The sequence below is a fragment of the Apiospora phragmitis genome (assembly GCF_038363925.1).
Source record: "Apiospora phragmitis strain CBS 135458 chromosome Unknown utg000007l:1.0-2108841.0:1.0-2111359.0, whole genome shotgun sequence".
In the NCBI taxonomy this organism is placed as follows: domain Eukaryota; kingdom Fungi; phylum Ascomycota; class Sordariomycetes; order Amphisphaeriales; family Apiosporaceae; genus Apiospora; species Apiospora phragmitis.
This window is the reverse complement of record NW_027117405.1, coordinates 976,077-1,003,973: the sequence shown is the minus strand read 5'-3', so window position 1 is coordinate 1,003,973 and position 27,897 is coordinate 976,077. Positions and strand designations below refer to the sequence as shown.

The 27,897-nt window shown below is 51.2% G+C and overlaps 11 protein-coding genes across 11 annotated transcripts; 6 read left to right on the top strand and 5 right to left on the bottom strand.

The window, feature by feature from the left end:
* Positions 1-1,917: 1,917 nt before the first annotated feature.
* PG994_007268 (uncharacterized protein) lies at positions 1,918-3,493 on the bottom strand (the record flags this gene model as incomplete). Its single annotated transcript, XM_066858677.1, has 2 exons — positions 1,918-3,071; positions 3,133-3,493. 2 exons carry the CDS (start codon positions 3,491-3,493, stop codon positions 1,918-1,920), a joined length of 1,515 nt encoding a protein of 504 aa, XP_066715619.1.
* A 3,551-nt stretch (positions 3,494-7,044) lies between these two features.
* Positions 7,045-7,395, bottom strand: PG994_007267 (uncharacterized protein; the record flags this gene model as incomplete). Its single annotated transcript, XM_066858676.1, has 1 exon — positions 7,045-7,395. One exon carries the CDS (start codon positions 7,393-7,395, stop codon positions 7,045-7,047), a length of 351 nt encoding a protein of 116 aa, XP_066715618.1.
* Positions 7,396-8,413: 1,018 nt separating this feature from the next.
* Positions 8,414-9,220, bottom strand: PG994_007266 (uncharacterized protein; the record flags this gene model as incomplete). Its single annotated transcript, XM_066858675.1, has 4 exons — positions 8,414-8,583; positions 8,650-8,797; positions 8,952-8,968; positions 9,034-9,220. The coding sequence occupies 4 exons, from the start codon at positions 9,218-9,220 to the stop codon at positions 8,414-8,416; spliced, it is 522 nt and encodes a 173-aa protein (XP_066715617.1).
* A 1,172-nt stretch (positions 9,221-10,392) lies between these two features.
* On the top strand, positions 10,393-10,935 carry PG994_007265 (uncharacterized protein; the record flags this gene model as incomplete). Its single annotated transcript, XM_066858674.1, has 2 exons — positions 10,393-10,532; positions 10,686-10,935. The coding sequence occupies 2 exons, from the start codon at positions 10,393-10,395 to the stop codon at positions 10,933-10,935; spliced, it is 390 nt and encodes a 129-aa protein (XP_066715616.1).
* A 1,831-nt stretch (positions 10,936-12,766) lies between these two features.
* On the top strand, positions 12,767-14,134 carry PG994_007264 (uncharacterized protein; the record flags this gene model as incomplete). Its single annotated transcript, XM_066858673.1, has 5 exons — positions 12,767-12,968; positions 13,045-13,130; positions 13,194-13,333; positions 13,394-13,630; positions 13,750-14,134. The coding sequence occupies 5 exons, from the start codon at positions 12,767-12,769 to the stop codon at positions 14,132-14,134; spliced, it is 1,050 nt and encodes a 349-aa protein (XP_066715615.1).
* Positions 14,135-15,582: 1,448 nt separating this feature from the next.
* Positions 15,583-16,177, top strand: PG994_007263 (uncharacterized protein; the record flags this gene model as incomplete). The annotated part of the gene is made up of 3 exons (XM_066858672.1): positions 15,583-15,632; positions 15,698-15,816; positions 15,966-16,177. 3 exons carry the CDS (start codon positions 15,583-15,585, stop codon positions 16,175-16,177), a joined length of 381 nt encoding a protein of 126 aa, XP_066715614.1.
* A 753-nt stretch (positions 16,178-16,930) lies between these two features.
* On the bottom strand, positions 16,931-18,232 carry PG994_007262 (uncharacterized protein; the record flags this gene model as incomplete). The annotated part of the gene is made up of 1 exon (XM_066858671.1): positions 16,931-18,232. One exon carries the CDS (start codon positions 18,230-18,232, stop codon positions 16,931-16,933), a length of 1,302 nt encoding a protein of 433 aa, XP_066715613.1.
* A 1,260-nt stretch (positions 18,233-19,492) lies between these two features.
* PG994_007261 (uncharacterized protein) lies at positions 19,493-20,809 on the top strand (the record flags this gene model as incomplete). Its single annotated transcript, XM_066858670.1, has 4 exons — positions 19,493-19,788; positions 19,868-19,978; positions 20,039-20,519; positions 20,597-20,809. The coding sequence occupies 4 exons, from the start codon at positions 19,493-19,495 to the stop codon at positions 20,807-20,809; spliced, it is 1,101 nt and encodes a 366-aa protein (XP_066715612.1).
* Positions 20,810-21,583: 774 nt separating this feature from the next.
* PG994_007260 (hydroxymethylglutaryl-CoA synthase) lies at positions 21,584-23,323 on the top strand (the record flags this gene model as incomplete). Its single annotated transcript, XM_066858669.1, has 7 exons — positions 21,584-21,640; positions 21,697-21,799; positions 21,945-22,086; positions 22,145-22,732; positions 22,811-22,868; positions 22,926-23,057; positions 23,120-23,323. The coding sequence occupies 7 exons, from the start codon at positions 21,584-21,586 to the stop codon at positions 23,321-23,323; spliced, it is 1,284 nt and encodes a 427-aa protein (XP_066715611.1).
* Positions 23,324-23,530: 207 nt separating this feature from the next.
* On the bottom strand, positions 23,531-25,425 carry PG994_007259 (fatty-acid amide hydrolase; the record flags this gene model as incomplete). Its single annotated transcript, XM_066858668.1, has 4 exons — positions 23,531-23,652; positions 23,722-24,093; positions 24,188-25,067; positions 25,129-25,425. Coding segments are annotated over 4 exons (1,671 nt in total), but the record flags the coding sequence as incomplete, so codon positions are not given.
* Positions 25,426-26,880: 1,455 nt separating this feature from the next.
* PG994_007258 (uncharacterized protein) lies at positions 26,881-27,557 on the top strand (the record flags this gene model as incomplete). Its single annotated transcript, XM_066858667.1, has 3 exons — positions 26,881-26,917; positions 27,002-27,196; positions 27,271-27,557. The coding sequence occupies 3 exons, from the start codon at positions 26,881-26,883 to the stop codon at positions 27,555-27,557; spliced, it is 519 nt and encodes a 172-aa protein (XP_066715609.1).
* Between the last annotated feature and the right edge of the window lie 340 nt (positions 27,558-27,897).

Below are 27,897 nucleotides of genomic sequence, written 5' to 3'. Positions count from 1 at the left end.
TGAATTGACTATCCAGAAATTATTTCTCGATCCTTGTTCCTGTGGCGCACAGCACATTCTGCTTAGCGTGTGGCTCGAGCTGCCTGTCAGGTTGTCGGGACGGCTCGGGTGACTGGTCACACTGGCTTAGGCGTGGCAAAAACCCACTGCGCGTTACCAAGGTTATTGGGTGCGTCACAACCGCGATATCTGGTGCCTAACACTAGGTAAAGTGACCTCGCAAAAGTCTGCGCACGCACTACTAACACCTCAAATCTCATTTTATTATCTTTTCCTTCCTTCTAACTTACTTTTATTATAACTTTATTAAATTAATATAGAATTAAACGAGCTCGGTTATATTTTAATTATAGATTATAAGCTAAATGGCGAATACTCTTTCGAAGCTATTGCGGCTATTTTCGCACTCTTTATTACTAGTGTATTAAGGCGCACTATTACCGACACGTTTAGCACGTGTTGGCCAGCTATTATTAATAACTTTATAAAGTGCTTTATTAAATAAAAAACATTAAAAAAAAAGCTGAGACCTAGTCGCCCTTATAAATTATTAACTTAATAAAAGCGCTATCTATTTTAGTTAATACATTAAAAGCCCTGTGCTATTTAAAGAGAGCTCTGCTTAGATATAAATATAATGCTAGGGTTTAAACTACACTCTTTCTCTATTAACACCGCACGCCATAACTTATATAAAAAGAGGATTAACTATTAGTGCGCTACGAAGCGCATTCTTTTAATAAATAATAATATTAAAGAGAAACTCTCTTTTTATTATTATTAATCTTTATTAGCGCGTTTAAAATAATTAATACTTTACTTTTTTTTTTAACGAATATATAATTTAAAATATATCGTATATATTAAGCCGTTAAGTCTTTTAATATTATTTAAAACGCTTTTAAAAAGACTTAATTAACTTTAAACTTTATTTTAAGCCTTAGATTAGCTTTATAATATAAGTAATAGTGTGGTAAAGGGATAAAGAAACTAGGACCTCCCCTTTTATTTTTTACCGAGGAGATCTCGACTCTAGGCGGCGGCTTTATTTCTGCCCGGTATATTAAAGTTTTAAAGGCTGCCCTTCTTTTTTTTTATAAGCCTGGGGACTTTTTTATATGAGATAATACGCGTATATATTAATTTAACCTTATAAAAGAGTTCTTTAAATTAAAAAGTATTTAAATAATTTAATAGCTTATTTATTTACTTAATTTAAACTTTATTAAATAAATATAAAAGGCCTTTAAGCTTAAAATATATAGAATAAAGCTTTAATTTTAATACTATAAAAAGAATATAATATATAAAGCGTATATAAAAGAGATAATTAAAAAAGCGTGGGCTATACTAAATCTAGAGATAATGTTCCGGCTACTACGTTTTATCCCTCGTCGCATAGCTATTATACGACGCGTAAAGGGCTAATATAGTCACTATTAAAATATATACGATTACGATTAAAATAAACTTAAATATAACCGATTTATAGCTAATTTAACTACGCTATTACTATTTAAAGATAGTGGTAAAAGTGCTGGAAATCAATTGCAGGTGATACGTACGCAGACTTTAGCGAGGTGATTTTATATAGAAAAGGTAAACAGAGCTTCTATTACTAAGGGTATTAAGGTTTCACCATCTTATCAGCGTTTCAGGGTCACCCGGGGAGTTTCAGTGGACGTGGGTGTTAGTTTGTATGCATGCCGCAATTGGGGAAAAGGTTGCAGTCGCCCAACCACAGCTCCTATTATTCTACGTTCCATTGACAGGAACAACGGCATCGGCCGAATGCAACCAACTCAAAAACGTTTGAAACCACAAGCAAAAACAACGACTCCGGAATAACTCGCTATGTAAAACGCCAGATCATGAACATGCGCCTGTACTGTACATGTATACGTACAGATCTATAAATTACAGGAGAGACAGCCCGCTGCCGGCAAGCATGAAAACGGTGGTGGCCCCTATCACGACCATCTGTGCCCACTCGAAGGCGGGGACAGTGCCGGCCGCGCTCTGGAAGCCTTTACTAGCACCATACGTAGGTTGCGCGGCTGAGCCACCGCCCGACCCCGCGGGGGCGACTTGGTCCTTGACGACGGTGCCGCTGGGTATCGGAGCGCCCTTGCTAGGGAAAGCAACAATGTTGGTTTGGGTCGAGTTGAAGTCGGTCTTGGCCATGCCGATTTGGTTGTTCTCGAGGTCGTAGACTACGTAAGCAGATCGGAGGAACGTGTCGCCCAGGAGGAATGGCTCGCTGGTGAAGTTTTGAATCCCGAATTGGCAGATTGACTGGCCCTTGTATTGGCCCGATTGGAACTTGGGAACGTCGGATCCCTCCCCGATATCCAGCACCAGCTCGGTCATATCCACACTGATCTTGGGGCCATTGGGTCCGGCAAATCCAAACTCAAAGGTACCCTTGCTGTTCTCCATTCCGCAAGGAACGAACGCCATCTGGGTATGGGTATCCCACACGGCGCCGACCTCTTTCCAAACCTGAACAGCAAGATCGGTGGGCAGGTAACTGAGAGTGGTACCAGAGTCCAACACCACAGGGATGGGGAACTGGCGGGTTGTAAGTGAATCGGAACCAGAAGGAGAATTGGCCGTCAGCGAGGTCATAGAAACGATGAAGGACGTAAACGCGTTCGTTTGGGAGTCCTTCTGGATGTTTATGACCGAAAGGTCGCCTTCGTACTTGGCCGTATCGACACCCCCAAACAGAATTTGGCCCGTGCTGGCATCCAGATCGTTCAGCCACAGACTGTAGGCATTCGTGGAAATCATGCCCTCGTCCATCATCTGCACCGGGAGATTTCGGTAAGCCGAGGAGACTTTTTGCGTGTCGGCGACAATGGCTTCGTTCAGAGCGTATCCAACTCCGACCAGTCCGTAAGGTATGTCCGTGTCCTTACCCAAGCCCATCGTCATGTTGGTGATCTTGGCGCCACCAATCTCGAAGTCATCGGTGAAATAGTCGCCCTTAGAATGACTGCCATCGACGTAGGATATACTGAAGAGGTTCTTGCCGACTATGTCGAGAGATGTCGATTTGCTGGAATCAACTGAGCACAGATATATCAGCTACCAAACCGCATTGGATTAGAAAACCAGGTTGCAACTTACACGAACCCAGCGTGCAGCCTTCGTCTTGTCCCGACTCTTCGCCGTCGCCTCCTCTAGACCCGCCAGACGTAGATGGATTCGTGCATACTGAGGATGTGCTTGACGGGACCCAGATATCACTAGAGCCGGTGTCCAACTGCAGAGTTAATTTCTGGGGTGGTGTCCCGACCGACACAGTCGCGAAGTAACCTCCTCGCTGCTTCTCGTTGGTAATGGTTTCTTCGTAAGTCGTTGCGTCCCTCTTGCTCAGCCTTTGCCGATTGGGCTGTGTCGTTCTCTTGGCAATATCGAATTGCACAATCTGCGCATGGGCGATCGAAGCTATCAGCGACCCAGTCGCTAATGCTGCGACGGTTTTCATGGTTCGGGTCTGACTGAGGGTCCAACGCTTGCGTGTTCGATGGGTTTGGAGGGGCCGGTAGGCGTGGAACGAGGTGTTGATTCAATACAGGAAGTTCCAATTCGGAATATCGAATCGTGAGAAACGTCGTCTAGGTCGCCTCAGGTCTAGAAAAAGCACATATAGAGAAGCCTTGTCTCAGGGTTCCGGAATACTGTACAGCCGAAAGTGTAGCGTAGCTCCAGGTTGTTGATATTGTTTACCGACGACAAAAAGACACAAGTCCCATGCACCCCACAAAGGACGGGAGGTTTGGACAAGAGATGCGACGACGGAGAGGTACTGTAGTGCAAGACAAACAATATAGCAAAGAATAAACAGAAAAGTCAATGAGCTATGACGGGTGCCTAGACTTCCTTTCTATATTCGATGTTTATGGGTTGACGATCGGAGGGTTGCCGCAGGTCCAGCTGAAGCGATCAGTTCCAAGGCCAAGAAAAAAGTGGAAGAAGTTGCCAAGAATATAATTGCCCAGGACTGGACTGACCTGGCTAGGATTTTAGGTGCCGGAGGCTGGCGCAAGACAACGGCACTAAAACACTAGCACGGTTATGTCATAAAACACTTCAGCTCTGCCTCTCTTTCTAGGGCCTCCAGCTCTGCTGAACACACCAGCCCGAGTGCCAGCACCTATCAAATGCGAAACAGAAGGGTGGCGCAGTACTGCTAGTGTCCAACAAAGGCTATTAGTTGGCTCCCATCGTCAAACATGTAATGCGCAAGAACCTGGCAACTGGCGAGCTGGCCTTCTGCCTGGTGAACTCGGATGCGCCGTGCCGAGCGCTTACTACTCACAGGTACCGTGCTTCGCAAATTCGCAGCCAACGGCAAATGAATGATGATGACCCTTGCTCCTAAGCCGCTTACGCCTCTACATATCTTCAGAGCCCTTTATTAACCCCAAGGGGCCAAAGGGGGGGTGGGGGGGGTTCCATAATGAAAATAGAAATCCATTGCGCTCGAGTTCCACCTTCGGTACCGCTATGATTCGTAAGTGCAGGGACCCGTCCTGGAACGGGAAAGGACAGCTGCAGGGACTGATGAGAGAACTCTCGACATGCTTGAGACGTGTATACATGTATCCACACGGGACACCTACCACTCCTACACATTTGAACTATCTAAATCATGAGCTCCTTAATATGTACTATGCCTCCAAGGTCGGAGAGCCTTGCAACTCCTAGCGAGAGAGCGAGAGAGCCGATCCGAGGGTATTCACCAGACAGCATTGTTGTTCAACAGAGGCTGAATATTGGTTTGGTATTACAGCTTCCACGCGACAATGCATAAAAGAAGCATCCGTCAAGCCCGCCACCATGCAGCAGCTGAACAGTGCACTGCCGCAAAGCACTGGATGACCCCGTCGTTGGTGCAACATACCCCATGTTACAGGTGCCACCAACTGCCAAATGAATAGGTGCGATGCAATGAAGGGACGGGACAGCTTCACTTGATTTATCAAACTGTAATACCTAGGCTCATAGAGAGGGATCTTGTTCTAGGCCGTTTGGCAAGACAGTACCTGTAGCCACTAGGTTAACCTAGGCTGCCTAGCAGCTGAAAGGAAAAGAAAAGTGGTGCGACCGATATCTCCCGCCTGTTGCTTGTCTCGCGTTCTCTCTCGGGATGTGCCAGGATGCCCAGCGTTTCTGAGTTCGAGCTTGATCGTCGTCGTTGGCCCGCTATTCCTGGCCGTCCTGGCCGTCCTTGGCGAATGAGGCCGCATGCTGAGGTTATCCAACCCAAAGAAGGCGCAAGGTGAGATTCGGGGCAGCCGGGCCCGCTGGGTGACGAAGCAACATAAGTTTATCTGCCAGCGCTCCTTCGAGGGCCATGACTCGCACGCGATATGCGTGTACAAGTAAACACTTGGGAATGCCGTACTTCCGGTTGTCTTCATGTTGATGCGCGGGCAGTCAACGCCATTCTTCACCGCACACATTTTTGTCGCTAGTACTGTAAATAAACTTTGCGGCCGTGAGTTTCTCCGCTAGTTTACCTGTCACAGAGTCGATGGACTTATGTAACCTAGATTCGTGAGTTAGGCGGGCAAGCAAGCTATCATATTCCTCCGATGCCACTATTGAGGCCTTGGCTCCCTTGGCTCATACGTTACACCATCATCAAAATTCCGTATGCCTATATAAAGGTTAAACACCGTTTATGATCCCGTGGCCGCCGTGGCCGGGCATCTTCAGCGGCTCTTCTCTCACATTGTCGGGTGCTGCGAATCGATCAAGCAAGTTGTCACATGTTACTCGAACGAGCTGTTGGGTAACCTAACCAATGCAGTGTGTTCTATTGGCGTGCATCAGCCGCAACTATGGACATGGGCACTGCTACCAGAGGATAGCAGCGTCACAGTCAAGTCAGTTTGTTGTCAACGTCTTTTGCTCTGCCTTGCCTCTGCCGCCGCCGCCCTATCCATTCAAATTTCTGCGCGATATATACACCGATTAGCCTGTAGTCTGATATGTATGCACTGTCGGGAATTAGAATTCGGAAATAACTAATTCAAAGACGCAAAAAAGTCCGTGGATTCTGACGATGATTCCCCGTATACCCACGATCAAGGAGGAGCTTCCGGGGAGTGGAGCGGACCCCTAAAATGCCCAGTGATGTCAGTCTCCAGTGTTCGGCTCCAGAGAAAAAGGTTGAAGATCAGTGAGATAAGGAATTGGAGGACGGTTTTCCAGCGCCTGAGCGTCACGGCTTCATGCAGAACAGTTGCTCATTTGATCTTTATGCGACAGACTGACAAGCCAAGTTCTTGGTGGTACAGCTCCCGCGACGGTGAATAGATCTCGATGGGAAGCCGGATCAAAACCGTCGAGCCAGGTCCCACGACAGCGAGCAGGCCGGAGCTGTCTCTCCAGACTGGACCCATAAATATGCCCCAGCTATCCTGCCATCGACCCCCAACGCTGGTCATCGTCCCCAGCTTTTTCGAAGAGCGAAGAAAACTCCAGACACAGACGGGCATCAAGGTCAGATCCCGACCGGTGTTTCGTGGGGGGTTTTGGGCGGAGTTGACCTCCGTATCCATATATTCATAGATCTAGGTATATATACGAATGAACTTGCCCTCTTGCTGTTGCACCCAAGCCCTCTATCCCCTTCAGTTGTGTTCATCAGACATACAGCGAAACGTATCAGCCACCCAGTATCACCACCAAGACCAACGCCAATACCACAACTCATCATACATAAAGCAGCTTCCCGACGCCGGAGAAGCGAGCGCACGCCTTCATTTCCGCATCTTGCCCCAATTGTAAACGCCATCTAATGTCGTTGGGCATTTCCATGAGAGCCATCACACTCCTTTTCAACTTCGGCGTGCCTTGAAGAGACACGCACTCTAGTTGCAGAACACTATTCACCCGTACCACCATAGATTGAATCCGGCACCCTTTTAGCTTGCCTTTATTAACTCCTGCCTACTCAAGTCGTCTATATCACAGCAGGGCGCCAAGAGAAGAAGAAGAAGACATAGACGAGAAGCCGAGACATCATCAAAGACCATGTGCCCTTCCAAAGCGCTCCGCCGCGTCTGCCAGGGCTGCCGGTCCATCACCCACCAGCAGCAGTTCGAGATCAGCTGCCCGACGGCCCGGAAGCAGCGGTTCGCTGTCCGGAGCGACTGCCCCTACTACCACCACGAGAACCTGGACATCAACAACTTCGTCTGCGACAGCTGCGTAAAGAGCATCGGCTGGGACCGCGACATCATGCGGAGTTGAGTGCGCTACACGGAGGGTCCTCTCTCCCTCTCCTCCCCACTGTGCGCGCTGCGCTTTGACAACAGTACACCACGGGACATACCCAGTGTCTGCATCGTCGTCATTGTTGGCCGCCCCTCGCATTGGGGGGCACCCATGGCTCAAAACCCAGCAAGAAGGCGTGTAGATAGCTGTTAGGATCGATTGGTTGGGTCAATCGAAAGATAGGCACCATTAGGGGTTTGATAATATGGTTGATTAGGAGGATAACGCGCATCGAGGGGGCGGCGCAGGGTGCTCATGGCCACACGAGGAAGCCGCTGGTTACGAACCGAGATGACAGATTGTGCATTGTCCAGATACCCAATACAGATATGCCATTCTACTACTTTTCTATGAGTTTCGCTTTCCCCATGCTGCCGTGTTCGAACTGCTTGGTCCTGGGCCATCATGGGCGATCTGGGGTTCGTGGGGGCCATGAAGTTGCTGGCCCATCGTGACATGATGCATAACCAGAAAACGGAGCCTTATCCCCGGCCGGAGTCTTATCCCCGGGCGAATGACCATGTCGAATACCAGGCCGTGAAAGTCGGAAGCGAACGACCGTTGTAACCCACAGTCGCCGGCGCAAGGTCATTGACGTCAATTGACCGGGGGGTCGATGCTGATGGCGGAAGCATGTAATCGGTTCGGCCCTTTGCAACCCACCCTTCACTTCATCGTTTGGTATCGTGTATCATCTGGTCTGGCCCCGGCAACAAGGCGCCAGGAAAGGCGTACGATCCGGCATCTTCCCTACGGGATCAAGTTTGTTCTGGAATTTGCCATAGCTTAGACTAATGAGGCCATATCACATGTAGACGCACTCAAGATATTTTTGGGGTGTTTGTGTATTAATTATTAGGTATCTTGGTAGAAGGAAATTGAAATGAAAGAGGTCGGGAACTAGGCAGGAGATCCCTGCTCGAAGGCGCAACACACTCCGTTCCCAGTTCCCTCCGCGAATTCGTGGCTCAGACGTGACGGGGTTGACCTGGCATTGCAGTCTGTGATTCCTTCAGATCCCCCTTGCCCCGTTCCGGAAAGTGGACGTCTGAGCCTCTACCAGCCGATCCACCAGCCACTGTCCTGGCCCAGGCCGTTCACACGTCTTGATGAGGCTCTAGTTCATGCCCTCCAGATTATAGGGAGGGGCCCAGCCAACGCACTTGAAGACCGAGAGGCCTTTTGGCTTGCCGCAGTCATACTTGCCGGAGGTGTCGGGCACGCAGCGGCCGTTGGATTCGTTCCAAGTGTCGAGAATTTCCCATGGACCACGGGTCTCGTAGAGCGCTGCGAGTTCGTGGCATTAGTCCTGTCTTATATTCCGAAGGCTGGTTGTGGGGAATGTGAACTTACTGAACTGGACCTTGTTGGTCTTGATTTCCATAGCTCGGGGCGGCGCCTGGGGTCCAACACCGGGCGCGAACCATCGCACGCCTCGGTGCCCTTTGCCGGAGAGGTCGTTCGTATTGAGCCATGCTATGGCAGCTCTAGCACCGTCGCACTGTTAAGAGGTCAGTCAGTTACCTGTGGTCTTTCTCCTATCCCCTATCACTTCATTTCTCCTAGAAAGAGAGGGAGATAATGGGCATCGACGGAAATGATCGCAAACATACCCCGACATGGTTGGACTATCACACCGACATATTAGCACTTACCCAGCGTTCGAAGTATACTGCGTACTGCGCAGATAGGGGCAAGGGGGTCATACACCTAGGATCCGAATGCCTCTGATTTTACCGTCCGGGACGGTGAGGTCGGAATAGATCCAGAAAATGTTGCCCTTGTAGTCTTCGAAGGGGTCGTTCATTATCGCGCGTCCCGTCTGGTTGCCCATGAGCGCGTCTACCGACCGCTGTACGGGCACAGGCGAAGCCTGGGCCACCAAGGGCGCCAGAGCAAGGAGAGAAGCGATGGTGAAACGCATGGTGAATTGTGTTGCGTAAGTAGGTATTTATGTTTGTCTGGAGATTGGAGATTGGATGTTAGATGTTGGAGGTTGGAGGCTTGATGCTGAAGGATGGATGAGAAAGGCAAGTACAGGAAACAATGAGGAGGGGGAGAGAGAGCAGGTATATATAGCCATTCAAGTCCTCAGAAATCAAGCTACTTGAAGCCGGTGGGTGTTGAACCAGTGGAAACTGCAAGTCTAATATTTCAGAGGGCAGTCAACATGATGGTAGGATATCCGTCGAGACCATGGAGCATGTCAACTATGGGTAGATCATGATGGAAGGATATGTCCGCAATGGAACTTCCATTGGGCCTTTGTCACACGTCTGTTCAAGTTAAACATTGATGCATCAGAGTACCATGGAATACACCCCCGAGGAAGAACCAGTTGCCGTCTTCAGTTCCTGGCTCATCAAAGACAAGTCATTTTAAGGCCGTGGTACTGTTGTGTCTGCTTACCTTCCTGAAGGACAAACGGCTTTGGTTATTGCTGGTCGACGCTGCATTCTGCATGGACTTGCTCGAGCACGCATCGTGTGATAGACATACAAACCTCTTCACTCTCATGGAGGGATATCAATTGTGGTACGTACCTATTGATGAGCAGGTTCATGTAGTCAAACAAGCCTTGCTTAAATCCCGGTACGATGGCTGCGGGAGTGTTAGTTTTTATAGTATCGATAGTTCGCGCATTGGGGGCTGGCCCAGCCGTGGATCAGGTTTCAGGGCTTCCGGATCGCGATGCGGCCTTGTTATCTTTGTCAAGTGCTTATACTTGACGATGTCATAATTCCCCAAAAGGGAGCGGCCAAATCCGACCAGGCAACAGACAACCTCACGATAATTTTTACGGAACAGATGCGTGGGATACTAGGGCATTGCCGAAACCGCAAACCCCACGCCTCCATTACTTACTCTCTTGTTTCTTTTTCTTCAGTCTCGTCAAACCCTGATTCTTCTGTGCCTGACAAGAACTTCCACCCCATCACTACCACACCCCTTGGTTCCACAAACCAAACCTTCCACGACCCAAAGTCAGCCCAAAATCTAGCCTCGTTTACTCAAAACTCTCAACGGAAACCTACACAGTTCCGCTTAGACTTTGGTTCATCACCAACTCACATCCATACTTAACGCAACGCAAGAATGGCCGGAACCAAGCAGACCACAGGCCCCCAGGTCAGTGACCTCAAAGCATTGTGCTACGCGATGAGCACCTCTGGTGGTTTTGAGCTGAACACCAAGGCCCTGGCTCCCTTCTTGGGAATCGCTGTCCCCAGCAATGTGTAAGTACCTTTTCCCCCTCGTCTTTATTTGGTTCTTGCCAACCCTACGATGCCCGAAGTGTTTCTTTATCTCTCCTACCATTTCTTAGTACCCTAATACTGGAGGAGTCAAAGTGGCCTCGAAATATTGAACTATCAAGCTAACTTGCGCAGGCCTCGCAAGATCAAGACCATTATCGAGCCCCTCGGCTTCGAGTTGAAGAATAACAAGATCACCGCCAAGGAGGGCGACGACATCCCCGGCGGTGACGATAAATCGGCTGCCGATCCCGCCCCCCCGGTCAAGATAAGCCGGCGCCGTCGCGCTGCCAAGAAGCGCAAGCTGGAGAGAGAGGCCGCTGAAGAGAACGACGCCGAGAAGGCCGAGGCCGACGACGCCGACAACCAAGGCCACGAGGTTTAAATCGACTTGCGTTTGTATTACCGGCGGGTACCTACTTGACAGGAGCGAACATCATGAGATACCGGATATGGAGATGAAGTCAGCTTATCGGCCATGGAGGAGGCTGTTGTTTTTGCACGAACTTATATGAGGCAAGGTCGGCTAGTCGTTGGTCTGTTTGCCCTCTCTACATGGATATTGCGCCGCCAACTCCGGCATGGATAACCTGAGAAAAGAAAAGGAATTCTTTGATGCCCATACTTGCCAGACGTGCCTCTTCTCGTAGTCTCTATGTGTCCCGTCGTTTCCCCTCATCAATTTTGTGTTCGTATCCTTGAGTACCCGCTTAGAGGACGATATGTTTCACAATTTCTCCACCGTGCTGGATAATGAAATCAAGCTTTGAAAAGAAAGTAAGATTATGCATGTTTGATCGGTTTCAAGTGCTTCGAAACATTGGCTAATAATAATTCTTACATGCATGTAATTTTCGGCTTACAAAGAAAAGCAATACCGAACCCACCAGGATATGTCCCAGTCGACGACAATGATCGGAAGCCACGGTTCCTCTTCGTGAGGACGGACCTCATTACTTACCTTCCCCAGCTTTTGGTGCTCTAGGTGAGGCTCAGGGACTTCAGTCTCGTCTCCTCTTTTGAATCTCTCTGTTGTGTCGTGAATCACATGCGTTGGTCCGATCAGAGTGGGTGTTCCCCATCGATGCATCAAGAAGCATTATCTACGATCCCGGAGAATAATTTCGACGCTTTGTGCCTGCTGGTAATGCCTTGACCAGGTACGGGGCCGTGTACCAGAAGGTCAGTGAGTTTGCTATCTGGGACCATGTCGACAAAGCGCTCGAGCGTGGGCACAGAATGTCGTCTTATTGGTGTTGATGTTGATGTTGATGGTCCTCATGATGATTGCGGTACCAGTGGTGTCTGCGAGAAGAAGTCAATCCGAGCCAGATTTCCTGCCGGTAGTGATCGATAATCGAAGAGTCAAAGGGCAGCAAGCAAGGTAAGTCTTCGGCTATCATTCCTGATCTGTCGGTATAGTCCCCGCCGTGTAGTGCTGATTGGCCGGCCTATTGGGACAGACATCCACACCCGAGGGGGCGGTGACACGCTCGCACGCCATCACTGCCTGGGGGTGGGGAGCTGCATCTTTTCAACCAGGCACGCACAGACATCCGCAAAACCTTGTCCACCCCTGTTGGTGGACTGCGAGGGGAGATAACTGGAGATAGATTCAATTCCTATCAGCGCTACACGTATGTACAGACTGGCATCTTGCGCTGACTCGTTTCCCCTGTTACCCACGGCAGTCGTAACACTCAATATACCCAGTCCCCGCCTATAGCCGAGCGTATATACCACGATTAAGTCAGGATTCACGGCCGAGTGGTGGGCCATGTCATAGGGTAGAAGCACTACCCAGATGGGTATGTAAAACGTGCTTCCTCGAACACCAGCATCCCGCAAGTAATGGCTGCGCATGCACACCGATTACGCCGAACAGGTGGGGGCTACGCTCCGACCGTGCAGTAGCTGCCGCTGCAACCTTGTGCCAGAAACCGGGTTGGGATTGGCGACAGGTCCGCAGATGATGCGCCTCGCTCGGCCGGCCACGTGAAATGTAGGGCGGGTCCTTGTCGTTGGAACTTGGCTGTTAAATAGGCAGACATGGGACGATGCCCTCCTGGTCGTCCTGCCCTGGGCTGCTACATACATCACATGGTTCGCCTGGTTACCCAAACAGACCTTCGCTATTACTCATGAGGCCTAACGAGGCTCTTCGTATCACATCGCCTCCTCGCTAGAGCAGCAGCAGCAGCAGCATCGACCGAACAATGGCCTTCCTATTTCCCGTCGAGACTGGCCCGCAGTACCTCTTCGTCATCTTGTCGGTGCTCTTCACCATGATGGCGACGGTGGCGGTGGGACTACGCCTCCTCGCCCGCCATGTTGCTGACAGAAAACTCGGGTCCGACGATGTCCTCATGGTTGTTTCATGTATAGTTCTCATGGCCTATCAGGTCGTGTGTATCTTGGGTCCGTACTCTGCTCCCCGAATCACCGATGGCCTGGCCCGCGACCCTCGACCGCTATTACTAACTGTATTTTGCAGCCGTGGTTATTGGGGGCATGGGCTATCATGTCGACGAGATCGCGAACCGGTTTGAGGTTCTCCCACCATCCGAACTGCTCACCAAGGTTAGACAAGGGCTCTGCTGTCATCAGGTTCTTTCCTTTTGCTGACTTGGGCGACAACCACAGTACCTACTCGCCATGCAGATCCTGTGGTGCTTCAACCTTACCCTGACCAAGGCCGCCATCTTGACACTGTACACCAAGATCTTCACCATGCGGCCTTTCGTCGTTGTCGCCAAGATCACGATACTAGTAACCGCCTTCTGGTAGGTTTACATGGAGGACGCCACTTTACGCTGGTATAATGCTAACCGCAGATATCTCAGCTCCACCATCATGATAGTGGGGTCCATGTCTGTCTGCCGACCTGTGGCCTACTACTGGGACAAGACAATTCAAGATGGCACGTGTGGGGACTACCCTGCTCTATGGACCGCTAATGCCTGCATCAGCATTGCCACCAGCGTGGTCACACTCGTACTTCCTATCCCTTACGTATGGAAGCTACAACTAGAACGGAGCATCAAAGTCTTTCTGGTCGTAACCTTTAGCCTCGGGTTTCTGTAAGTCCGTCCCATTGCATGCCGCATCCATCTGCCCTTCACCACGATCATCTGTTCACTGGGAGAACTGCTTGAGTGTCTGTCTGACTGACTCTTCGCCCCTTTCTCGGGAGGAACAGCACCTGCATCGCCGGCGCCGTCTACATCAGCATGATCGCGTCCTACGACCCGTCCGACTCGACCTACAACGCACTGCCGCTGATGCTCGTCGCCTTCGTGGAGCCGGCCATGGGCATCGCGCTCGGCTGCGTGCCGGTGCTGCGGCCGCTCTTCCGACCGAGGGATGGCGGCATCGGCGGTAGCCGAGGCCATGCCGGCGCGATGAAGCTGACCGGCCCCGAGTCGCTGTCCGCGGTGTCCGCGAGCTGCTTGCACGCGGACAACAACAACAACAGCTCGGAGGCGGTGGGGCAACACGAACTCCATCAGATCAAGGTGAAGACGTCGTGGTATGTGCACCATCATGGCTGGGATAGCAAGTCGGCTATTGTATCCAAAGTCTAGGGGTTGGGTGGGGGGGGGGGTAGAAACGGTGGGAAGAATCGAGTTACTACTTGTACGATATGATGTCTCAGCAGATGTCCCTACACATTGCAAGACGCTCCTGCTCCTCAGAATAAGATGCACACGCATTTAATAGGTCGTGTTTCAAATATTCAACAGCCATCTTTGAGCTATAAAGAATCATTCCAGGCTTGTAAGGATACAATAAACAGAGTTGAACCTGAGGGTATATGAGTGTATTAAAAGGGAATAACGGATACTAGTTTACATAGGCCTCGAAAGAAATCATAGATAGAGTGAGACCCAAAGAAGGATGTAGATAATGGGGTAAACCTGATCATTCGTCACCCATACCTTCAACAGTGACGGTGTTTGGAGTGGACTACCGTCGTGATGTTTAAGAGGTGCACGGGGTAATTACTTGTCCTCCTCGTCTCCCTAGTAGTTACTATAAGCTTTCAACTTGACCGCTGGTAGCGTTCTTTGGGGCAGTGCGTCATATAAGGCGGTCAAAACCGAACCTGCGCCAGTGACGCCAACGGCTGAGGCGGCACAAACGGTGGTTCTCATCAGCTGTACCTTGAGAACTGACTCGGTCAGGAGTCGTAGAAATTGTGGTATAGAAGACAAGCAGTATGATATGAGACTTCTAGTAACCACTGATGTCTTTGTGTGGAGGTACAGGGATATTCCAAAACCCTCACTGCTAAGGCGCTCAGCGGCCAAATAGGGGCAAGCGATCCAGAAAAACAGGACGGTGGGGAGATGAACATGCGGCCTCTTGATCTTACTCTACTAAGCTGACTGTAAACAATAAGGTAGGACACCAAAAAATGCATCTTGCTTTTATGCAGTTTCGGATCTGGAAATCCTACGACCCGAAGATGTGGTAAGTGTCAGCTTATCACTAGGTTCAGCTAGCCATGCTAGCAACAAGACGGCTTCATTCTGCGATCCGGCATCCCATGGCGCCACAAGCCCTACCTGAACTTATTATTCATGGTAAGAAGCAAGTACGCCTGGGAAGTTCATTACAAACCACCCGCGCCCTGCCCGCTGGGATATGGAATGCCTGCCCGCTAGCCCGTCGCCTCATAAGCAGCCACACAGCGCTGGGAATGTAAGGCCTCCACGTCATTTGCACGGCATTCTCGGGACGCTCGCGAACCCCATGAGCAAACAAACACGCCAGAGGCCGTTTCCACCGCCGCGTGGCTTGCTGACGGTGTTGCTCGTATTGTATCCCTGTGGCGTCGTTGTCGATCTTTTACCCTTTGTCTGACTGCGATGCGTGTAACATCAGCGCAAGTAAATCAGTATAAAGAGCAGGCAAGCGACTGCCAAGACTTCGATCATCAGTTTGCATACCAGATCAATCTACAGCAACTCCTCCTCAACAAGATCTACATCATATTTACTATTACTTACCGCCAAGACATTCCATCAACATGCGTACCTTCACTATCATCCTTTCGTTCCTCCTCGGCTCCGCCTTTACGTAAGCCCTTTCCACCTTCCGGTTTACTCTCCAAGTTTGAGACACTCATAACTCGGGTACCACAGCTACGCGGAGGATGCGGGTGCCAAGCCCACCCAGACCATCCCGGCCTCTTGCACGACGACGAGCCGGCATGCCGCCGTAACCCACAGCTGCTACACGGCCACAGCCTACACCACTCGCAGTACGTCATGCCCCCTTCCCCCCACCCCTACACTCAAGCTCAAACAACCTTCCACGACGGCTTTTTGGAATATGATTACCTCAGCAAGTTGCTGCTATGATGCCTCTCAATCATACATATGCTGACACGCGAGCACAACCGCACCACAGTCGGCGGCTGCGAGAGACTCGAGTGCCCCCCACGCACAAAGCCCGTCTTCTGCCCGCTGTTTATCGCGGAGACGACGATCAAGGTTCCCTGCAAGACCGACTGCTGCCCGACCACGCCGACCCAGGTTGTCACTACGCCGTGCCCGGAACCATGCCCGGAGTGCCCGACCCCGACTCACTACACCACCATCACTACCGGATGCCCCAAGTGATAGAATGAGGGGGAAGGGGACATCTTAGTTAGGCTGGGATTTCTTCTGAAGTTATAGGGCGTTTCGTAGCTACTTCCTGACTTGTGAAAGGGAATATGACTAGCTGATTTCTATAGTGTAATTACTGTTAGCCTAAGTCCTTTGAAAATCCATTTGGTTTCCTGAATCTTTAAGAGCGGAGTTTTCGTGGTTGAATAGAGTATACTATCAGTTTCTGTCCCAATTGCTTTGTTTAAGAAGTTGCCCTCTCTGGTAGGTGTGAGATCAAATGATTCCGCTGAATAAATGACAAACTACATTTGTTCAAGACGAGATGCAATTAGTCCTCACAGCTTCGGCTGCATTATTTGAGAATCTGCTCCTCCTATGCCAAATACATTGATACTAACTCTCCTCCCTGCCTACCATCCAAGAGCACCTAGTAGGCGGAATCATACACTTCGTCAGGAGGCCCTGCGAAGAAGTCATACCACGCGTGCTAATTATTTCTATACTTAGGGGATACTGGAATACTCTATTAGCCTTACTTGGCATCGAATTCATGTCAATAAGAATATAAAAAAAAGCGTTGAAGAGCGAGGTTTGGATCAAGGTTTGAGAAGAAGAAGAAAGAAGAAGAAAAGCATTGTGTTGCTTGTTGCAGCCCCTGACACCACTCCAAATCAGGCAGCGCACGCTGTTTCTATAGACTGTATTACAGGACACGGTTTGTGTATGGAATCCAGCCAGCACGACGTAATCTTCAAGTCTCGATCACGCCAGACCCTGCGCAGAAACACCCCGGCCGCCCCCGCACGACCGGGAGCAGTCCTCCACATACTCGCCAATACTTTCGACCGCCCTGTCCCGTGCGTTGGGCTCTCGAATCTCGACCGCGGCAATCATGAAGGGCAGGGTCACACACCGGACGGATCGCCGTGTAATCTGGTGTGCAATCTCCAGCTCCGCTAGAATCTCTTTCGACCAGATATCCGCGGGCTCGTCGTGCTCGCCAAAGGCGTGTCGCAGCCGGTGGCTCACGAGGAGCGCGCCCAGGCGGTATACCTTGGCCTGGGCCAGAAGATTGACGATATCGGCCGATTCGAATTGATCAGCAAAGGGGCCTGCATGAGACGGTCTCCACGCTTCTACCGAAGTTTGGATCGCGTCCAACTGCTTGTGCAGCAAGTTCAAGACGCTCATGTCCGATATGCTGGCCAGTGAGTGACTTATGACACATATATCGTAGTAGTGCGGCAACAATGGTGAGCATAGACCCAAGTGGCGATCCACGCCTTTCTCTGAACTCTTGATTTGGAGTCTAAGTGCCGGCTTTTGGCGATGCACAAGACAATCCATCATTTCCAGTAGCACCATGAAGCCATGCCACGACTTCGAGTGGCCATCTGATATATCCGACTTCTCCACGAATGGCATCGTCGCAGTCAGACAGTAGCGACAGATTTCTGCGACACCCATTCCGATAGTCGAGTGCATCGATAGTGCTAGCGCTGCTCCCAGTGTAAGACACAAGGCCGCATCTTGTTGGTTTGCGACTGGGAGCGAGCGCAGTGTCGCCATGGCGGAGGACGCATGCCGGACGATGTCCTCAGTGCCCCTCGAAAGGGCGGGGTCCAGCTGCTTCAGCGCTATCGCAAACGCGAGATACGCATCCTTGACTGTCGAAAAAGCTGCTGATAGTTGGGCCACCAGGGCCTGTTGCGCTGCGGCTTGGAAGCTTGGACATACCATGTAGCAGTCCAAGGTTTCGGGTCGCCCCAAGAGGAATATTAGTAGTTCCCGCTCCTCCGGAAGCAGATCCGAAACTTCATTCAACCAGGCGACCAGGTCCTCGGGCTGCTCCTTTGACAGCTTTGAGGGAACCGAGAGTTTCCGCCTCTGCACCTTCCGCCCTGCTGGCCGGACGGGGCGGACAGTTGAGCAGTCCAATCCAAGCCGTTCGCACCGAGAACACTTGTTGGCTGCTGAAGAGACCAACTGACAACGCGCTTTGAGCTCGTAGCACCGGTCGCACGCCCTCCTCAATGGTTTGACGTTCTGGGCTGTGGTCGGCATTAGAAATGGATGGTATATAGAGTCCCGAAGAAATGGATCTAAGTCGCGACTGAAGAGTGAGGTGGGCTTTTGTTGGGCTTGATCGCTGCCGACAGGATTCGTTGAGTTCGGCGCAATTGGCCCCCCGTACTCGCTAACACCATCTCGAGCTAGCTCAACCCGGCTCACACGGACAAGAAATCGCAATTAGCTATCGGGGATCAATGTTGATATTTCCAAGGTAACTACGGAGTACATGTACATGTATTAATTACACTGTCAAAAAGCTACCGACGTGCTATGAAAGAAGTGCGCATCGTTATATCTCTATTACTCAGCAACGGCAAAAAGGATATCTCATGACTCGGCTGGGGCTCGATCCCAGGACCTTCAGTGTGTTAGACTGACGTGATAACCAACTACACCACCAAGCCTTTGATTTGTTATTGGATACTGAAATATGGGCTCAGCAATTGCTAGGATTCCTTGACGTCGCTCAGATAAAACCTCCCCAAGTGCGTGCACTTTGTTGTTGAGAGCAGTGGAAGGAGAAGCTGGTGGGCGACATTGCTGGCTCGTTTTCTGACATTTTAATGGACCCTCGATTTGGAATCTTGGTTGCTAGGAAAGGCGGGTCCCTGGGTACCAGCTTTGGTATTGGGGTTGATTGACATACCCTTGCTTCTTCGCTTTGCCGGAACAGTGGTTTCTAAGAGTACGCGGAACTTTTGCTGGGATCCAAATGATAGCTGCCTCTTACTTAAGTAGTTAAGCCATACAGACTTACACTGATGCAGCCGCAAGCCGTATAGAAGTATTCCAAATCATAGCGGCGGAAGAGTTGTGCGGACTTACAATAACCACATAGCCGTAAGCCGTACTTTTACCCTCCAGATCAGGAAAAAGGACCATGGAACGAACCGATGGTGCTTACGGTAGAACACGGCGATGCCTAAGGAACGTGATCTGCACTGTTTGCAAAGCAAAGGTTGGATAATTACCGCTCCGGGCTCTCCGTTGGTCAAAGGCGAGGGGTAGAAAACGAACGAGTATTATTGATTGTGTATAAAGCATGAAACCTTTCACTGTTCATGTTCATCTTTTCCCAGGGCTCTTGTTACCTTCTAGAAAATCACTCCATAACGTCTCTATCCTTACTCTCTTTCCGGTCACGTTACAATCATGTTGTTAATTAGTCAATGCCGGCACTTGCTGCTGAGTGCACTTATTCTTCTGTCACCCGCTTTAGCCGACCCCTCGTACCCACGCTCCTCCGAGTCCATGGACCTGATCGGCGACTGCATCGACTACCAGATCCCCGTCACGACCCGTACCGAAGCCCGCATCTGGGGCCTACCGAAGTTCTCCAGCAACTACGACGTATCCGCGTTCTTCTTATCGCTGATCCGACGTACCACCGTGCCCCCGACGCTTCCTTTCAACCCGTTCTCGGGCAGCAAGAACGTCACCGGCAACTACACCATCGGCGCCACCTTCTGTTCCCCCAAGAACACGTCCAAAGGCGGCCACGAGAAGACGGTTCTCCTTGCCACGCATGGGCTTGGTTATGATAGGCGGTGGGCAACTCTTCTTCCCCTTTCACATGAGGCTTTTTGATGGAGCTACTAACTGATTGGCTGGGAGGTTGGTTCATAGCTACTGGATCCCGACTGTGAAGACATCCGAGTACAGCTTCGCGGAGTATGCCGTTTCCAAGGGATATTCTATTTTCATGTACGACAGAGTTGGGACTGGAGAGTCCTCGAGGTAATTCAATTCATCTTCCGCGCCGAGGGCAGTGTCTCTTTGATATTAACTCCGGCCTAGAGTCTCGGGCTACAACGAAAGCCAAATTTCGAACCAACTCGCCATTCTGACCTCGCTCACCAACAGCGTGAGATCAGGCCACTATACGGGGACGCTTGGCCAGCCGTCCAAGGTTGTGCACGTGGGCCACTCCTATGGAAGCATCCTTAGCCACACTCTCGTGGAGCAGGACCCGTCCATCTCGGACGGCATCATCCTCACCGGCACCGGCTACAACGCAACCGCAATGGCCTTCCCGGTGGCTTTCGAGGGCGTACGCGGGAACATCGCCACCACGGTCTCGCCCGCCAAGTACATGGGCCTCGACTCGGGATATCTGGCGCCTGCCGACATTTACGGACTTACCGTCTTCTTTTTCAACCCTGTCGATTTCGATCCCGAGGCTCTGTGGTACAGCCAGTATATCGCCCAGCCGCTGGCCGCCATCGAGCTTCTCCCGGCTGTAGCCGGAAGTCCGGGTGCTACCAATTTCACTGGACCGGTCAGTATTCATTCCCATCAACACAATTGAGACAGTACCGATGACAAGGACTAACCTCTTCTCGTGTGCGTGTGTAGGTGATGATCCTGACGGGGGAAGTTGACTTGCCTAACTGCGGTGGCAACTGTAATGGCGGCATCTTAGAGCATCCGACTCGGGAGATCTTCAGCAAAGCCAAACCTTTCAAGACCGCTGTACACCCAAATTCTGGGCATGGCATCAACTTCAACCCTAACGCCACTGGCGCCTTTGGTGTCATGATGGACTTTCTGGCCGAGAGCGGATTGTAAAAGCCGTTCCTGTAGGCTTGGGGCCGGCTGTCTCGTGTCTTGAGATACTGTATTTCCATACATTGACTTGATACGAAATGAGCTCAAGACTGGGCAGAGTCAATATAACCAGGAAGATTGTGGCTCGATGTTTCCAGACCTTGCTCCTATCTACATATGGTAACCCTGGGATAGTAGGCGGTAGGCAGGACGCCTCTTTGTATCTAGCTATATCCACCTAGGCGGTTGTTGCTGACTTACTACGGTCTACACCACCTGAAAGATATCACACTTTCAGTTCCATAGTTTCTAACAGAAGTGTTCTGCAAACAGCAAAGGACCAAAGCTATGTTCTTCGAAAGAAAAAGAGACCAACGAAATGATTTCTTGTACTGATTTTCATCTGCAAAACAAATATGCCACGTCAACTAGGACGCTTCGGATCACATAATCAGTCGCCGCTTTTGCTCAGGCTTCGCTTAGGCTGGCTCAGGCTCGGTATGCATGGGCTTGGCATCCTAAATAAGGAGTGTTTCCCGACAGCTTGGGCGACTAGGGCAAGGGAAGCAAGGGAGACAATACGGTCCAGCCCTTGGGCCACATTCTCCAACTTGAATCTGCCCCGAATCTTTCAAAAACAAGGGTCTGCTCTTAAGATCAGGTCCCCCTACCGGTTCACTTGACCAGTCATATCCGATTCAACTCTCCATGTCAAACGACTTACGACTCACGCCTCCTACCAACCGCCGGCATTGTCCCTGCACCTAGTACTACCAACGTCACGTTTTTCGAACCATGGAATATCCAGAGAATGTCGGCATCAAGGCCATGGAAATTTATGTTCCCTCGCAGGTAGCTCTCTCTATCCGGCTTGATGTAATTTCGCTCAGCACCACTAACTGCACCAGTGCCTGGACCAAACCCTATTTGAGAAACATCAAGGTGTCTCGGCCGGGAAGTATACAATTGGACTGGGCCTGAAATACATGAACTATTGCACTGACAGAGAAGGTCAGTCCCGTGCACTCAGTGCCTACCCAACAACATAACCCCACCAATAAGTAGAAAGAAACACCAGCCCAATCAGCACCTTTGAAGTTTTCAGCTTCTTCTTCCGCAGCATAAAGTACTCTAGACTGAACTGTTCTTGCTACAGATGTATGTTCTCTGGCCCTGACGGCTGTGTCGTCTCTGCTCCGAAAGTATGATATCGGTCAGAAGTCTATTGGGCGTCTAGAAATTGGCACCGAGTCCCCCATTGACAAGGCAAAGTCGGTCAAGTCGATCCTCACCACGCTGTTCGAGCCCCACGGCAACACAAGTCTGGAGGGCATCGACTCGATCCACCCCCACCAGTTCCCTTTTCAACGCCGTCAACTGGGTAGAATCCCGTTCTTGGGACGGCCGTGATGCCATTGTCGTTGCGTCCGATATCGCTCTCTACAATCAGCCTGCCTCTCGTCCCACGGGCGGTGTCGGCTGCGTCGCCATGCTCGTGGGCCCGCATGCGCCGCTTTCTCTAGACCCAACCCTCCGAGATGTTTACATGACCAATACGTACGACTTCTACAAGCCGGATTTCAAAGTCGAGTTTCCCCTCGTCCATGGCCATGACTCGATCACCTGTTATCAACAGGCTCTGGATGGCTGCCACAAGGGCTTGCTCCGCCGTAACAAGACCGTTGTTGGAAGCACCAATGGAGACAAACCCGCCATAAGCAAAGTCCTGGACTTATTTGACTATATGGCCTTTCATACCCCAAACTGCAAGTTGGTCAGCAAGTCATACGGTCGCCTCAGGTACAACGATCTTCTCGTGTCATCCAATGAATCCGACTGGGAGGGCATTCCTTCCGAGCTTCGTAAGCTAGGCTACGAGGAGTCCTTGAAAGACAAGAACCTGGAAAGGGCGCTGGTTGCAGTGATCAAGTCTCGGTTTCGGAAGTAAGTGGAGCCATGCATTGCCGCGCCCTCTTTGTGTGGCAACATGTATACTGGCAGTCTATACTGCTCCTTGATCAGCTTGATTAGCAACATTGATATTTCGACTGCACAAGGCAAGACCATCGGCATGTTTAGTGTAAGTCGTTCAGTCAAACCCGGAACCAGATCGATACTAATTTGAGGCGGAAACAAGTACGGAAGTGGTGCAGCCAGTGCCCTTTTCACCCTACGAGTCAGCGGCGACCTTTCCAGCATGGTTCAGAAGATTGACCTGATGAGTCGTCTGCAGAAGCGGCACATTGGAACTCCCGAGGAATATGAACAGGTGAGCTCCCATTTTTTTTAGTGGATAATTATGTAAATAAGCTCTAACCCTGGCTCATCAAGGCTTGCGCTCTCCGATTGAACGCCTACGGAAAAAAGAGCTACAAGCCGGTTGGCGACATCGCCTCCCTGATACCTGAGACTTACTACCTGGAGAGCATTGATGGCGAATACCGCAGAACATACCTCGTGAAGGGCGACAAAGTCAGAGCGTCAGATTCCGGGAGGCAGAAGGTAGAGACACAGTCCATAGAAGCAAGAATATAATGCATATCTGCGTAGAGTCGCTCTGTATACCATGCTTAAAATATGTTGTAATACGTACCAGCTTGGTTTCATTTGGCATGTACCCAATGTTATGGAATAGATGCGAACAATATACATAACTTGAACAGTCCCCAAGTTGAAAGACAAATATTGCAATACATGTACACCAATGTGAAAGCCAGCTGAAATGTAACTTCTTGGTCGGGTTCAGTCTCCATTGATAATGCCATCAACTATCGCCGCCGTGTTCATTAATGCCTCATCCTGGTGTCTATATCCGACCAACTGGACGCAAACTGGAGCGTCTCGGTAATCCTTAGGGCCGGTGTCTAGATAGCAAAACTTGTCAGTCGTTGTAATGCCTACTTCGGGAGAGATCTCGAAACCCGTTTACTTACAGAGCGCATAAACCCTCGCATCCTCCTCCCCGAACCTGGCGTTGCTCACATCATCCACCCCATCTTCGTCCTCGCGCACCTGGTCGACGGGTATGACGAGGGCTGGGTAGTCGAGGTAGTTCCACAGGCCGGTGTAGCTGATGGTCGACCACTGATCCAGGGGCACGGCCGTGTGGGGCGCCGGCGGCATGAGGACGGCATCGAGGCCGTGGTCGCGGAAGAGGGACAGGTAGGTCTCGGCCGCGTCGGCGCGGCGGACGTTGAGGTCGAAGAAACCCTGCAGCGTCGTGCCCGGTCGCAGGAGGAGGGGTTCGAGGGCTTGGAGGGAGGGACGAGGGGTTCGGCTGTTCGGTTGAATTGCTCGAGGTAATGCTTTGGGGGGGCAAAAGTGGTATTAGCAGAAGTGATTAGGTAGGTGATTCATTGTATGAAAGCAAGACTAGGGGAGAGTTTAGGTTGTTTGGACTTACATCGCCTCCGGATAACGTATAGTAGCTGAGAAGGTCTTGGTAGATCTGCCCGACACCTGGCAGTGTAATAGGCACGAGCTCGATGTCGCTCCTACTCCGGAGCAGCTCGGCTGTTTTTCTCAGGCCCCGCCGGACAGGAGGTGTAGGGGTGTAGAGTCCGTCGTTTTCCACAAGGCCGATTCGGAGCCGCTGCTGCTCTTTGACGCCAGGTTCGAGGTTGCTCCAGGGCAGGGATATGACGGTGCTGTCGTACTTCCAGGTCCCCGCCTGCATGACGGTCCGGAGGAAGACCGCGATGTCCCGCATCGAGGTAGCGAGCGGCCCAGCCGAAGACATAACCCCCACCGCGCCCGGGACGGTCAGCTCGCGCACCCCGCCGTGCGGCACCACGCCTACGCTCGGCCGCGAGCCGTAGAGTCCGTTGCACACGGCCGGGACGCGGTTGCTGCCGCCGATGTCGGTGCCGACGCCCAGCACGCCCCCACGCAGCGCGAGCAGGGCGCCCTCGCCGCCCGTGCTGCCGCCCGCGGTCAGGCCGATCGTGTTGCGCGGGTTGAGCGTGCGGCCGAAGACGTGGTTGTCGCTGTCGCCCGTCATAATGGACTGGGGCAGGTTGGTCTTGCAGTAGAGGACGGCGCCCTGGTCGAGCAGGAGGGCGGCGAGGGCGCTGTGCGCCGGGGCTGGGGCGTTGACGTGGCAGGCTAGGCCGGTCGAGGTGTCGTGGCCTGCGTAGGCGAAGCTGTCCTTTAGGGAGATGGGGAGGCCCCAGAGGGGAGGGAGGGGGTGGGGGTGGTTCGGGGTTTGCTGTCTTTGGGCGTCGAGGTGGCGGGCTCGGTCGATGGCTTCGTCGAAGAAGATCTCGGTTAGGCAGTTGACCTATTTTTACTCCAGTTAGGATTCTGTAATACTGCGGGTAAAATGGACTGGCCAAACCTACCAGTTGTTGGGCAATGGCGGCCCTTTTGCAGAAGGCTACGGTGATTTGCTCGGCAGTGAACTCGCCATCTCGAAGCTTCGCCAGCAGATCAGTGGCATCGTACCGGGACGTAATCTCGCATTCGATGTCACTCAAGACGCCACAGGTGGTTGGAATGTCGAGGAGGTAGGTGGTATCCTTGAAGGTCTCGGGGGGGATCAGCCAGGCTTGGGGGATCTTGCTGTTCCGCTGAGCAACCTTCTCGGCGGCAATGACTTTGTAATTTCTCGGCGTTGAGGACATCTTGAGAGTTCCTTCCGCTTTTCAGGGTAGGAAGACGGGATTGGGGATGGGTGGTTACAATCAGTTATCTTCAAAGGGGTCGGGGAATCGCCGACCCCTTTATATGCATTTTGAGAATCCATCAAGACAAATTACAAGGAGACCTCCGGCCAACATTCCTGTCGAGCCTCCTGTCAACCTTCCGTGCAACCCTCCGGTCAATCCTCCGGCGGCCGTGAGAAAGTAGCGGGCCGTTGACACGCTAGTTGATGGTTGGCAAGCTGATTGGGTAATCGGACTCCATTTTGATGCCAAGACTTCAGCTATATCTAACGAATTGGGATACCATATCATCATGGGATTTGCGAAAATTTGAGAACCTGTTGGATGCAAGTACTCCAGCTAGAAACATGCTGGGTGATGTCGACTGGAGTGCGCACTTTGCGTCAGGCTGTAAGTCAGCCTGTAACTAGAAGGTGCGTCTACAATCCTCTCGCCGAAAGGGGGGGTACCAAGGTACACGGGATAAATGGAGAAGCCACAAGAGGAAAAGGGACACATTGAAATCGCCTGAAACTCACTCTATAGTCACAAAATGGGGGTTGGTGAGACAGATGGTGCATAACAAAGGCATCCAGCATCCATCCCTGACCAGTGTCTTTGTCTCGGTAAAATCCTTCAGAACGATATCATCACGGAAGATGCTGAACAAGCTAACCCGTGGTGAGGATCTGAGGACAAAGACCATACCAACAACAATACATAGAGTGAAGAGGCTGGAAAACATTTATTACTGTTATGTACCCATGTAAATTTGTATGTAAGCTGCAGGACGGGAACAATACACCCCATCCGCATACACGTCTATGATGAATATCGTTGCCTAAATCATTAATGGCAAAGCCCAGGTCATGCCAATTTTCAATGTCAACATTCAAGGACATCATAACATATTCACCAGGCCTCTAGCAGTAAACAGCTTTGATTTATGGCAGCATGCACAGTTGAAAGAAATATCAGTTCCGTCTGAAAAGGGGGCCCGGGATGAAGCTTGCAGGCAAAGCCGAATACCACCAGGAAATGTAATAAAAGACCTACCAAGACATATATACCGATGCTGCGTGAGGTGAGCGAGACAGGACGAAACTTTGTGTCCTCTTGCCCAAGGTATTGTGCTCTGCTGTTGGATACTGGGTTGCCTAGTTATTTGCTACCTTATACCCATCCCACAGGTGAGAAGCCACCACGAATTTTGGATGATAGTGCCGTAGCCCCCCTAACACGGCGTCTCCCAGGCTTTCTATCACCATCGGCACAGCGAACACAGTTGACGAATAAGCACTGCCCCACGTCGTCGATACCTTGGGTTTATCTGAGCCTTGTTTCGTCTGGGTTCAGTCTCTTGGTTCTCATCCCAACATCACATCCCATCAACAAACCCGAACCAACCAGCACCTCCCACTCCGACAAACAACACACACCACCGCAACCATGGCTTACCAGACCAACTTTTTCCAGATTGACCATGGTGTGACTTCCGCTTACTTTCCCTGCTACAACAAGTTTATTATTCTTTGCCCTTGACGGACTGACACGCTCTTTACCTCTCTAGACTGGGTTGAGATGCTGGGCCGCCTCGCGGGCCGGCATGTGCTGCCTGTGCACGCTGATACCATGATCAGACGCAACCTTGACGATGGAATCCCTGTCAATTTGCTGTTCGTGGATGCCTACTTCTCCAAAGAGGCCCTCGAGCCCACTCACCTTCTGTACATGTGGCACGACATTGTCTACGACAAGTTGGTTAGTACGTCACATCACCCATCTTGAGGACCTCTCTTCTTCTCAGTGGTAGATTACTTACAGCATCACGTTCCACAGAGGTCGTCCAGAACGAGCTCACTCGGACTCACAACACCATGCCGGAGCCTGCTCTTTCCGCTACCGCCATGCCGTTCCAGCCTGCTGCTCTCCCCCTGTCCCGCTCGCTTGCTGGCCCGAGCGCCAAAGATCAGACGGAGTTGCTGGCTCTTCTGAAGAAGAGCGGCGAGCAAGAGGAGAACAAGGAGCCGTCCGCCGCCGACGATGGAGCGGAGGAGGAGGACCCCGCCCTGCAGGAGTTCAAGAAGAGATGCCAGGAGGCCTTTGTGCGATTCAGCAAGGACTGAGGAGATCACAATGAAGGAAGCACTTTGGGGGAGGGAATTGTCGCCAAATTGGTTGGTCAGGCATAATCATAATGGTCTAGGAAACTATACGGCCCGATGAGCGAGACTCATCATGGGCATAGTGCGAATTGAATAGGCCATGAATATTGATGCTAATCACACGATTCTTATTGTTTCTTCGGCGACTCAATCAGCGATTTGGCGTTTCGCTGTAAAATGAATGAAGAGTTCGTCCTCAACGGCCGAGGAACAATTCGAAGACGAATCATCACGTGGACTGATCAAGCCGGCTATTCGACAGCGGTTATTCGAGGCATCTATTTCACCTTCATTCCAAAGC